The sequence below is a fragment of the Lontra canadensis genome, unplaced genomic scaffold (genome assembly GCF_010015895.1).
Source record: "Lontra canadensis isolate GAN:19392208 unplaced genomic scaffold, GSC_riverotter_1.0 scaffold10, whole genome shotgun sequence".
In the NCBI taxonomy this organism is placed as follows: Eukaryota; Metazoa; Chordata; class Mammalia; order Carnivora; family Mustelidae; genus Lontra; species Lontra canadensis.
The window spans coordinates 15,740,652-15,752,745 of record NW_022631004.1 but is presented as its reverse complement, the minus strand read 5'-3'; the positions used below and the strand labels follow the sequence as shown (position 1 = coordinate 15,752,745).

General features: G+C 37.5%; 1 protein-coding gene across 3 annotated transcripts in view; it reads left to right on the top strand.

Annotated features, from left to right (window-relative positions):
* KIF13B (kinesin family member 13B) overlaps window positions 1-12,094 on the top strand; it is a 196,123-nt gene that overhangs the window by 161,772 nt on the left and 22,257 nt on the right. For 2 of the 3 annotated variants that reach the window (XM_032855722.1, XM_032855720.1), the window contains one exon: window positions 6,808-6,941. The exons of the other annotated variant lie outside the window; for it this stretch is intronic. In XM_032855722.1, the coding sequence (XP_032711613.1) occupies window positions 6,808-6,941 (134 nt within the window). The remainder of the gene's footprint in view (window positions 1-6,807; window positions 6,942-12,094) is intronic. 3 annotated transcript variants of the gene reach the window in all.

Below are 12,094 nucleotides of genomic sequence, written 5' to 3'. Positions count from 1 at the left end.
GATCACAAGTAGGCAGAGAGGCAGGCAGAGAGGGGAGGTGGGAAGCAGGCCCCCCGCTGAGCAGAGAGCCCCATGGGGGGCTCCATCCCAGGACCCTGAGATCATGACCTGAGCTGAAGGCAGAGGCTTAACCCACTGAGCCACCCAGGTGCCCCTCGTAAAGGATTTTTGTGTATGTGTTCTATGGTGAATATCTGCTTCTCTGTTATCATCATTTTTTGTTAGGTTTTGGTATCATGATTATGTTGGCCTCATGAAATGACTTGGGAAATATTTCCTTATCATCTTTTTTTCTGGAAGATTTTATGTACTTAGTATTGCTTCTTCCTTAAATGTTTGACAGGACTCACCAGTGACACTGTCTGGGCCTAGAATTTTCTCTTTGGGAAACTTTTAAATTATGACTAATTTCTTTAATACAGGGTTATTTAACTTCTTGTGTTTCCCTATGAGTCAGTTTTCATAAGTTATGTTTTCAGGGAATTTTCTGTTTCATTTAAATTTTAATGTTTATTTCAGTAGATGTTACAATGTTTCCTATTGCCCTTTTAATGTTTGTAGGATCTGTTGTGGTGTTCCTTCTTTTTTTTTATTTATTTATTTGTTTTTAAGAATTTTCTTTTTTCTTTTTTAAGATTTTATTTATTTTTTTGAGAGAGAGAGAGAAAACACAAGCTGGGGAGAGAGGCAGGGGGAGAGGGAGCCGTAGACTCCCTGCCGAGCAGGGAGCCCGATGCAGGGCTCCATCCCAGGACAGTAAGCAGATGCTTACTGACTGAGCCACCCAGGCTCCCCTTCTTTTTATTTTTGACAATTTTTCTTTCTGGTTTTCTTGACTACTTTTTTTTTTTTTTTAAGATTTTATTTATTTGACAAAGATTACAAGTAGACAGAGAGGCAGGCAGAGAGAGAGGAAGGGAAGCAAGGCTCCTTGCCGAGCAGAGAGCCCGATGCGGGGCTCAATCCCAGGACCCTGGGATCATGACCTGAGCCGAAGGCAGAGGCTTTAACCCACTAAGCCACCCAGGCGCCCCTTCTTGACTACTTTTGAGACTGGTTTTAGTTTTCTCAGTCTTCTCCCAGAACCAAATCTGATTTACTTTCTTTATTGTTTATTTTCTGTTTCATTGATTTCTATTTCTTTCTGCATTTCACAAATTTTGAAATGTGGTGCTGTCATTTTCATTCTATTCAAAATATTTTCTGATTTCCTTTTGATTTATTCTTTGACCCATAGGTTATTGGAGTAGCATGTTAATTCATTTTCATATGTCTGGGGGGACCTTCTTTCTATTAATTGATTACTTATTTAATTTCATCACGATCTGAAAGACTTTAATATTTTAGTCTTTTGGGTTGTTTTTGAGACTGTGTTCTATCTTGGTAAACATTCTATGCGTGCTTGAAAAGAAACTATTCTGTTGGGGGGCATAGTGTTCTGTATATATCAATTAGGTCAAGATGGTTGATAACCTTGTTCACATCTGTTCTTTAAATATTCTGTTCTACTGATTTTTTTTTTCTATTTACTCTATCAGTCACTGAGACAGAGGACGTTAACTCTCCAAATCTGATCATGAAAATTACCTATTTTTCCCTTGATAATCTATTAGGTATATACATATTTAGGATTGATTTTTTTTTTCCCCAATGTTTCTATCATTATGACTGTCCCTTTGTATCTTTGGAATTCTCTTACTTTGAAATCTGTCTTACCTGATATTAATATAGCCACATCAACTGTCCTTTGCTTATTGTGTGAATGATGTATCTTTTTCTCAGTCTTTTAAATTTTGGCCTGTATTTGTTCTTTAAATTAAAAATGATTGTCTTGTAGCCAGCATATGGTTAGGTCTAACTTTTTTCTTTTTATCTAGCCTGAACAAATTCTGCCTTTTAATTGGCATGTTTAGTTCTTTTACATCTAATATTATTATTGTTAGGTTTGCCTCATAGCTGCTGGTTTCTCTTTGGCCTTTCTATTTTGTTCCCCCACTGTAACTTCTTTTTTGCTTTCTTTTGGGTTAAATGAAAACTATTTTTTAGTATTTAATTTTATTTCCATTTCTGGGTTTTTGGTATTTTTATATTTCTTTGTTAAAGTCTTTGCTCAAGGACTGTAGTATGGATTCTTAACTTATCATAGTCTACTTAGAATTAATAATATATCACTTCCCACTGCACAAATATTAGAACCTTGTAAGGGTATAATTCCATTTGCCTGTTCCCAACCCCCCCTTATTTTGTTTTCTTATTGTTGTATCTTTTACAGTTATTATGAACCCATTTTACAATGTTATTCTTTTTGCTTTAAAATAGCTACTGTCCCCTGGGGCTAAAAATACATTATATGTTTATTAAAAATTTAAAAAAATAACCACTGTCTTTTAAGGAAATTAAAGAGACTATAGATAATCTTTTATATTTTCTTCATATTTATTATTTCTGGCACTAGCTAGTTCTTCCTGAAGTCTCATATTTATCTGATATCATTTCTCTTTAGCCCAAAGAATATTCTGCAGTATTTCTTATTGTACAGTTGTCTTAGGAAAGAGTGCTCTCCCCTTTTTGGGATTATCTTTATTTTACTTTTTTTGGTAGGATTTTTCCACTAGCAGCACTTAGAAATCTTAGATTATCTTTTAGATTTCTTTTCTGCTGAGAATCAGTCATCATTTGTGTCTCTTTTCCTTACATGCATTATGTGTCTGTTTACACTGTTACTTCGTTTGCTTTCATAGTTTTCTCTCTTTTTGTTGGACTATGATATACTTAGGTATAGTTTTATTTGCTCTTACCTTGCTTGCATTTCATTGATGTTCTTGGTTTCTGTAAGTCGAAGTTTTCTATAAATTTAGGAAATGTTCAGCTATTATTTCATTAAATTATTCCCCTGACCATTTTTCTCTTTCTCCTCTTCTGAGAATCAAATTACACACGTTAGATTGCTTACTATTACCCTACAGATCACAGAAGCTCTGATTTTTTTAACTTTTATTTTTTATCTTACTCTTGTTTCTTCTGGTTGCATAATTTCTCCTGCCATTTCCAACCTTCTGTTAAGCACATCCAGAGAATATTTTATTTCAGTTACTATTCTTTTCAGTTCTAGAATTTCCACTTGCTTCTTCTTTTAAAGTTTTAATTTCTCTGTTGATATTCTCTACCTGTACATTTGTTAAGATCAGATTCTTCTTTTCTTCCTTGGACCTGTGTATAAAAGCTGCTTTAAAGTCTTTATCTGCTGAATCCAGCATCTGGGCCATCTCATGGTCTATTTCTCTTGACTGCTTTTTTCTTGACATGGGTCATATTTAATGAGTTTTGCCCATTGTATACCCCAGTCAAGATATACAAGATTTATATGACTCCAGTTTCTCTCCACAATCAGCCAATGTTCTGATTTCTATCCTTTCAGATTAGTTTTGCCAGTTCTATAATTTCATACAAATGGAATCATACAGTATATACTCTTTCTGTGTTTGGCTTCTTTTATTCATCATTTCTATTTACATCTCCATACCACAGCATCCTTCAGTAATTTATTTTATTTTATTTTTTTAAAGATTTTATTTATTTGACAGAGAGAGATCACAAGTAGAGAGAGAGAGAGAGAGAGGAGGAAGCAGGCTCCCTGCCTAGCAGAGAGCCTGATGTGGGACTCGATCCCAGGACCCTGAGATCATGACCTGAGCTGAAGGCAGAGGCTTAACCCACTGAGCCACCCAGGCAGCCCAGTAATTTATTTTTTATTCTTGAGAAATACTTCACTTTTATGGTTGGATTTATCATAATTTTTAATTAGTTCTTCTGTCTGTGGACATTTGGTTTGTTTTCAGTTTTTGGCTACTGTTAATAAAGTTTGTTCTTGCATAAGTCATTTTGTGAACATTTCTCTTGAGTTAATACCTAGGAGTGAAATTACTGGCTCATAGAGTATGACCTTGTTTTAAAGTTCTGTAAAAAAAAAATTTTTTTTATTTTTTATTTTATTTTATTTTTTTTTTTTTTGAGAGAGAGCATGCATGTGTGCATGCCAGTTGCAGGGGGAGGGTCAGAGGGAGAGGGAGAGAGAGAGTCTTAAGCTGAGCATGGAGCTCAACATGGGGCTCCATCTCCCAACCCTGAGATTATGACCTGAGTCAAGATCATAAGTCGGAGGCTTAACCAACTAAGCCACCCAGGTTCCCCAAATTTGTTGTTTTAAAAAAACATTGTGGGGTGCCTTGGTGGCCCAGTCAGTTAAGAGTCTGAATCTTGGTTTTGGCTCAGGTCGTGATCTTGTGGTCATGGGATTGAGCCCGCAAAGGGCTCTATGCTTAGCTTGAAGTCTGCTTCAGATTCTCTCTCCCTCTTAATTTTCGTCTTTCTTTCTTTCTCAAATAAATAAATAAATAAAATCTTCAAAAAAAAATTCATAATAGAGGCACCTGGGTGGCTCATTCAGTTAAGCATCTGACTCTTGATCTCAGCTTAGGTCTTGATCTCAGGGTTGTGAGTTCAGGTCCCATGTTGGGCTACACACTGGGCTACTGAAAAAAAAATAATAATAAAATTAAATAATGTGCAATTAATGCTTACTTGGTTTACATATTTACTACTTTGCTTTGCTCATCATTGTTTCTTGCATCTCACTTTGTTCTTCTGAGTTTAATTTCTTTTTTGTGAATTATATCTTTTTTTGTAAAACATCAGTACATTTAACAATCATCTGTTAGTGACAGGCCCTTTTTTATTTATTTATTTTTAAAATATTTTATTTATTTATTTGACAGAGAGATCACAAGTAGTCAGGCAGGCAGAGGAGGAAGCAGGCTCCCTGTGGAGCAGAGAGCCCGATGCGGGGCTCGATCCCAGGACCCTGAGATCATGACCTGAGCCGAAGGCAGCAGCTTAACCCACTGAGCCACCCAGGCGCCCTCCTTTTATCTTTAAATATTTGTACATGTATCTCTAAAGCAACACCCCCAATAACATTGCACTCTTAAGAAAATTTAAAAATAAGTCCCCAGTATCTTCGAACACTAATCAGTGTTTGTATTTCTCCAGTTGGAACAAAAATACTTTTTAGTTATTTTGAAGTCATATATACTCTGATGAGTTGGTATGTGTCTTGAGTTAAAGTTTAATGTATATGTTCCTCTCCCCTCCCCCCATTCATTGTATGTGGTGAAGAGACTGTCTTTGTACAGTAGACTTTGTATGTTCTTACTTTGCTGGTTATATCCCCATGAGGTTTTTTAAACATGGTTCTCTGTCTACCATATTTCCTGTGAATTGGTGGTTAGCTCTATAATCTTGAACAGATTCAGGCCAGTTTGAAGGAGGTATGGGAAGTAGTTTTGTGTATTTACCAAAGGAGACACATCATGTCTGATTGACTCGCTTTGTGTTATATGCAGCCTTTGATAGATTATTGGCTAGATCTTTAATTAGGGGTCGTCTTCAGTGTATAATGTTAATTTCTTGTATATAGGACTTTAGATTTTCCTTATTTTTTCTTCAGCATTTAGATGATTATATTCTTCTGGCTCTTTATTCATCTCAAACTTATTTTCTGTTTGTTTTCTTTGTTTTGTTTTTCTCTTTCCTATTTTTGCCTTCTTGTAAATTAATTGACTTTTTTGAACTCAGTTTTAACATAACTCTTAGTATTTATAGCTATCTCTTTGCTTTCTGTTTTTAATGGTTGCTCTCATGATTATAAAATATCCTTACCTTTTCACAGTTTACTTAGATTTAATATTACAATACTTTATGTAAAAAGTACAAACCTTGGAACTGTATGGGTCCATGTACCAACTGTATTACCAATGAACTTGGAGACCTTTCAGGGGTTACTTTAGGGGTAGAGGTACACGAGTAGTTGTGTGTTCTCTTCAGGCGGTATCACACACAAATTCCTCAGGTTGACTTCCTTGTTATTTGTCAAGGGTTATTTGGGTACAGTGTTTTATCATTTATGAGTTAGACTACATTTTCCTAGAAATTTAGTTTTATTCACTAAGGGAAAAGAAATCTTACATCATAGGCATCATCTGCATGTCTGATCCTAGCCTTTGGTAATTTAGAGCATGTTTGTTTAGGGCATCAATCCCTGTCTTGTGAAAACAACTGAAACATCACCCTCTTTCTAAAAGGTCCATTTCATTATCTTTATTCAGTAAGTAGTATGAAAAACTAAAATTGTAGAAGACATAGTCCCTGACTTCAAAGACTTTAAAATCTAGATAGAGAGCTATACATGTGTGTTATTAGCTGTGTGATTTATTTTTTTTTAAAGATTTTATTTATTTATTTGACAGACAGAGATCACAAGTAGGCAGAGAGGCAGGTGGAGAGAGAGAGAGGAGGAAGCAGGCTCCCTGCTGAGCAGAGCGCCCGATGTGGGACTTGAACCCAGGACCCTGAGATCATGACCTGAGCCGAAGGCAGAGGCTTAACCCACTGAGCCACCCAGGCACCCCAAGCTGTGTGATTTAAAAATGAAAAACCCCATCTTACTCTGGGGCAGAAGTTAGTGACAAGGACTGGGGTTGGATTACCCTTCAGATACTAACAGAAACACTGGATATTAGAATATTTTAGAACTACCCGAATTGCTGTTCTTTAATTGGAAAAAGGAAACAACATTGTGTTTGAGGGCAGCTATAATACTACTACATTTTTCTAACATTTTTTAAGGATACCTTTTAAGAATTTATATTATTAGATTCAGTACAAGTAAAATTTGGCAAATTTATAGGAGAGAAAATGTCTACATTGTTATTTACATTTTATCTCTTTTCCTATCAATATTGTTGACAGGACTTAGTAGCCTAGCGGCCTCCTACTTGAATCCAGTAAAATCCTTTGTGCCACAGATGCCAAAGCTCTTGAAGTCTCTCTTCCCTGTCCGCGATGAGAAAAGGGGCAAACAGCCTTCTCCCCTTGCACATCAGGTAAAAGCATCAGGAAAGCAACAGTGAACATTTCTAATTCCTCGCGGAATGATACTCTGTGTTGCACTGACGCTGGGGGGAGAGGGGTAACAGGGATGGGAGCCCTTAAAACTGGGCTTTTAGGCCTAGTAAAAGCTTGTGATTGTTTCTCCTCTACTCTCTTCTGAGGTAACAGAGCTGTTGAAACTTATTGACAGTCTCAATCCTTTTTGCTTTTAAAAAATGCCGAGTACACTGCTAATGTGATTTATGGTAATATTACTTAGAGCAACAATAGTAAAATTTATGAAGTGCACTTAGTGTTGTTTGTGTATTGCCAAACAGAAAATGTAATTCTATTTTTAATTCTTGATTTCATTTCTTATTTCAAACAATTTTATATCATCACTGTCCTTCCCTCTCCACTTCTTTTTCCTCTGCTGTGGTTTACCCGTTCCTTCATTTAAAATATTAAAAGTGATCACTTGTCTTTATTTCCCCCTTTTCTTAAAACTCTCTATCCAGCCTTTAGATAAGTTTTAGAGAAAAATTTTAAAGGATTTTCCACATAATCAGGAAACTGCTCTTATGCAATGGTGAATGGGAAGCCTGTTGGAAATGTAATTTCCAGTCTTATATAGGTGTGAATTCAGCAGAAAATGATAAATGAGGATTTACTTATTCTCCTTAAAAAACACATACAGTGCAAGTGCTGTTGTTGAAATAGGTCTTTTGACATCAGCTTATCCACATTCACGTAAAGCATTCATAATTGCAGAAATGCGGGTAAGTCCTTGTCCGAGACGTTAACTATTTAAAGGAATTATCTGAGTTTGTGAATGCATATTCAGGGATAGTGGTATTAGTTTTGTAAGGCTGCTCTACAGATAACATGATTTTTTTAAATTTAGCATTATCTAAAAAATGTACTTAAGCAGACATGTACACATACTGTATGAAACAAATAAACATCACCATTTTGGATGTTTGAACTAAATTTAACTAAGTACATAAGGAGTGCTTGACAGTTACCAAAGAATCTATGACTACGAGACCTACAAGAAATAGCAAGTCTAATACTTGGTTGGGGTTTAGGCAAAAATGGTTTTTCCAAGGATTTGCTGTTGCGTATATTACTCTGTCTTAAACTTCCATGTCATTGTTTTGTAATGTATGATGCATGGGGACTCTGTCAGAATTTCCATGGTAGATTTTTAAGAAGGTGACTTTAAAAGCAACAGTAGGGGGCGCCTGGGTGGCTCAGTGGGTTAAGCCGCTGCCTTCAGCTCAGGTCATGATCTCAGGATCCTGGGATCGAGTCCCGCATCGGGCTCTCTGCTCAGCAGGGAGCCTGCTTCCCCCCACCCCCTCTCTCTGCCTGCCTCTCCATCTACTTGTGATCTCTCTCTGTCAAATAAATAAATAAAATCTTTAAAGAAAAAAAAAATAAAATAAAATAAAAGCAACAGTAGGGGCGCCTGGGTGGCTCAGCGGGTTAAAGCCTCTGCCTTCGGCTCAGGTCATGATCCCAGGGTCCTGGGATTGAGCCCCGCATAGGGCTCTCTGCGAAGCAATGAGCCTGCTTCCCTTCCTCTTTCTCTGCCTACTTGTGATCTCTGTCTGTCAAATAAATAAATAAAATCTTAAAAAAAAAAAAATAAAAGCAGCAGTAACAGCCTGACCTCATAACCCAGACCCCGTCTGGGGTACCTTTATAACCTGTATTTATAAGTACCCAAGGGGACTCGAGCAAAATGTAAAGTTGGATAACCACCCTTTTTCAGTTGCTGTTTGCTGAAGACAGTGTTCTAGAAGTTAAAGGAAATTGGCGTGGCATCAGAAGTTATTGAATCAGACTGCTATAGTTACAGTTAGTTTTTAAAAACTACTTTGAGTTTTTGATATGGCAGGTCAGAACACCTGCTACAATAAATTGTTTTTACTGTTTTGCCAGTAAATGATTGGTTCTTCTGGATATAGAGGAGGAACAATCACGTGTTAGAAATAAATATAGTGATGGCAGATAACTGCATTTTGTAATGTTCAGTTTAGGAAGGGCAATCTTGAGATGAGTTTGAAGATCTCTTGTGTAATATTTTGTCCATTTGGTTTACTTTTTTTGAGCATATATGACCAAAGATACTGGAAAAAGTTGCCCTAGATATTTTATATTTTATAAATAGATGAAAATATAAATACAAAACTGGTTTTAATGAAGACACCCAGTGGTGAAGCTAAATGGTCCATTTGGTTTGTGAAACCCGCACTCCACTGAAGGGCCTTCTCTGAAGGTCACCAGGGACCTGCATCTTGCCTTCACCATTCCAGTGTCCTCCTCTGACTTGACATCGTACTTGAAACACTTTCATCTCTAGGCGTCAGTGTGGCGACATTTGCTTGGTCTCCTCCTGCTGACCGCTCAAATCCTTCTCACTTGCCTTTTCTGTGACCATTTATTCCATCAGGCTGCTAACATTCGGGTGCCCCAGAGCTCCATCCTGGGCCCTCTCTCCATGGGTCATCCCATTTGGTTCCATGGCTTTAACTATTTCTGCATTGATAGTGTTCATATTTCTATCTCCAGTCCAGACTCTGGCCCTGAGCTCATGCAGCTAAATCCCCATTAAGCTTTTCCACTTGCAAATCAATTAGGCATTCACATTTTACCCGTGCAGAACATTACTGTTGGTTTTAGCTCATCAGTCTCTTTACCCCCAGCGCACAAAATGCTTAAAAATATATGCCTGTTGGGAGCCTGGGTGGCCCAGTCAGTTAGGCCTCTGCCTTTGGCTCAGATCATGATCTCAGAGTCCTTGGATCCAGTCCCTTATCAGGCTCCCTGCTCAGCAGGGATTCTGCTTCTCCCTCTCCTTTTGCCCCTCCCCTTGCTTGTGCTCTCTCTCTTGCTCTCTCTCAAATAAATAAATAAAATCTTTGAAAAAAACATACATGCCCATCTTGGTTTGTAGCACAGCTATCTGCCCAGTTGCTCATACCTCACAGAGTCCACCAGTAAGATTCACAGGTACCACTTCCAGTCCAGTGACTCCCGGTTATCTCCGTTTTTCCTTAGTCTTTCATCCCACTCTGGTCTATTGCCCAGATGATTACAGCAGCCTACATACGGGTCTGACACTTTTTGCCTTTTAATGTTTTTTAATCACGAAGTAGCCAAAGTGCCCTTCCAGAGTCTTAGTTCAGTTCATGGCTTGAAATCTTCAACTGCTTCTCACTGAATAAAATCTAAATTCCTTACTGTGCCTTATAGTGTTCTATATGATCCGGTCCTCTGACCTTTAATCTTTATGCCTTTTATTTCCTCTTTGTTCACAACACTAAGCCATGTTGGCCTTTTCCTTCCTTCCTTCCTTCCTTCCTTATTTGAGAGAGAGAGAGAGTGCGTAAGCATATGAGTAGGGGGCAGGGAGGGACAGAGGGAGGAGGAGAAGCAGGCTCCCCACTGAACAGGGAGCCTGATGTGGGACTCATCTCAGCACCCTGGGATTATGACCTGAGCTGAAAGCAGCTGATCAACCGACTGAGCCACCCAGGTGCCCCTCTTTCTTTCTTACCTCATGAACACATGAAATTCATTTTTGTCTGAAGAATGTTTTGCGTTTGCCTTTCCTTCTACTTGGAATACTGTTTCCCAATGTCTTTGCACGGCTACCCGGTCTCTAGTAGGGTGGTCTGCTATTAGAATGGTTAAGATCGGCCACTCTAAGGAAGTACGTTTGCATTTAGAGTGGCCTCAACCAGTTAACCTAAAACAACTGCTTCTACATCAGTACATTATTCCCATATTTAATCTTTTCAGTTGGATGTTATTGTTATATTTATATATTTATTGATTAGCTCCTCTCTAATATAACCAAGAATATAATCCTTGAAGGCAGGGACATGGTTGATATGAAATGTCAAATTGGTTGATCATCGACATATACTCAGATTATAATATTAGGTAGTTTGTATCAGTGTCATCCAGTGGTATAAAGAACTATGTTCACAGTTTACAGGGGAGAGAATCAGATCTGAGTGGAGACTTGTGATATCAAGACATAATTATGAACTTTCTTTCCTAGATTGATGGAAGTTCCACTAAAGAACTATTCCTAAATAGGGGGAAAACTTAAGTTTATCAGTAGGATTTAGTTGATCAAAGATGCTTATGTTCATCTCAGTTTTGTTGACTATCTCTGCTAAAGTTCTAAGAACAATAAATTGTAATTTTAAATGACATTGTCAGATAGAGGTTCCTTTACTATGGGCCACTTTGTGCTTTAAGTTGTTGCCATCTGAATGGTGTTTCATCCTTGGAAAAAAAGCACTGTAATGCCAGCGGGATTTCAAAATAACAGCATAAGAACAGTGCTGTATTCGTTAGACTTTTTTAGTACCCCCAGCTTTTAAAGTAGTTGTCTTTACTGTAATGCCATCCCATTCACTTGGAAATCAGATTTGATACCTAAAGTAGAGGGTCTTATTTTTTTTGACGATCTGCCCTGCCTCTCTCTGTGGAACTCCCAAGTCCTCCAGGAAAAAGATCAGTTTATTTCCAACCAGTCTTTGCCTCAGAGTTTCTCCTGCTGTTACCCAGGAGTTAGAGGGAGTGGAAGAGGAGATTTTCTTCTCTCTTTTTTTCCCCCGCATTTTGACCCAACGTTTAAGGAGGAGGTTTTCTAGACTTAACAGCTATAGCTTTGCCCACTGTATCTCAGATACTAAATACCTCATCATTCTTTAGTTGTCTTGTCCAGGTCTTGCTTCAAGTGGGGAGCCCAGAAGTATTTCCAAGCCCATGCTTGAAAATGGTACAGTTATCATCTTCCTCTTCTAAATAACATACTTGTACCAAAGTAGCACATTATTGTACTTTTTTGTAAAGGCCATTATTAGCTTTTTGGGCCTCTGGTCAGTTAGTATGCCCTTTTTATTTCCTTGTTTGTTTACATTCTTGGCAATGCAGTTCATTTATTATTATGTTTTCTGTAAAAATACTTAAATAAGGAACTTTAGATTGATTTCTAAAATTTTTCATCTTAGTTTTGTTTTAGTGCTCCTAGAATGTCAAGATATTTCTTGAGTAATTATTTAAAAAAATACATGTGTTCTAGCTATCATCTGCAAACTTTTCAGGGGCATATTCTGTCTGCACTTGACTCATAAACAAAATG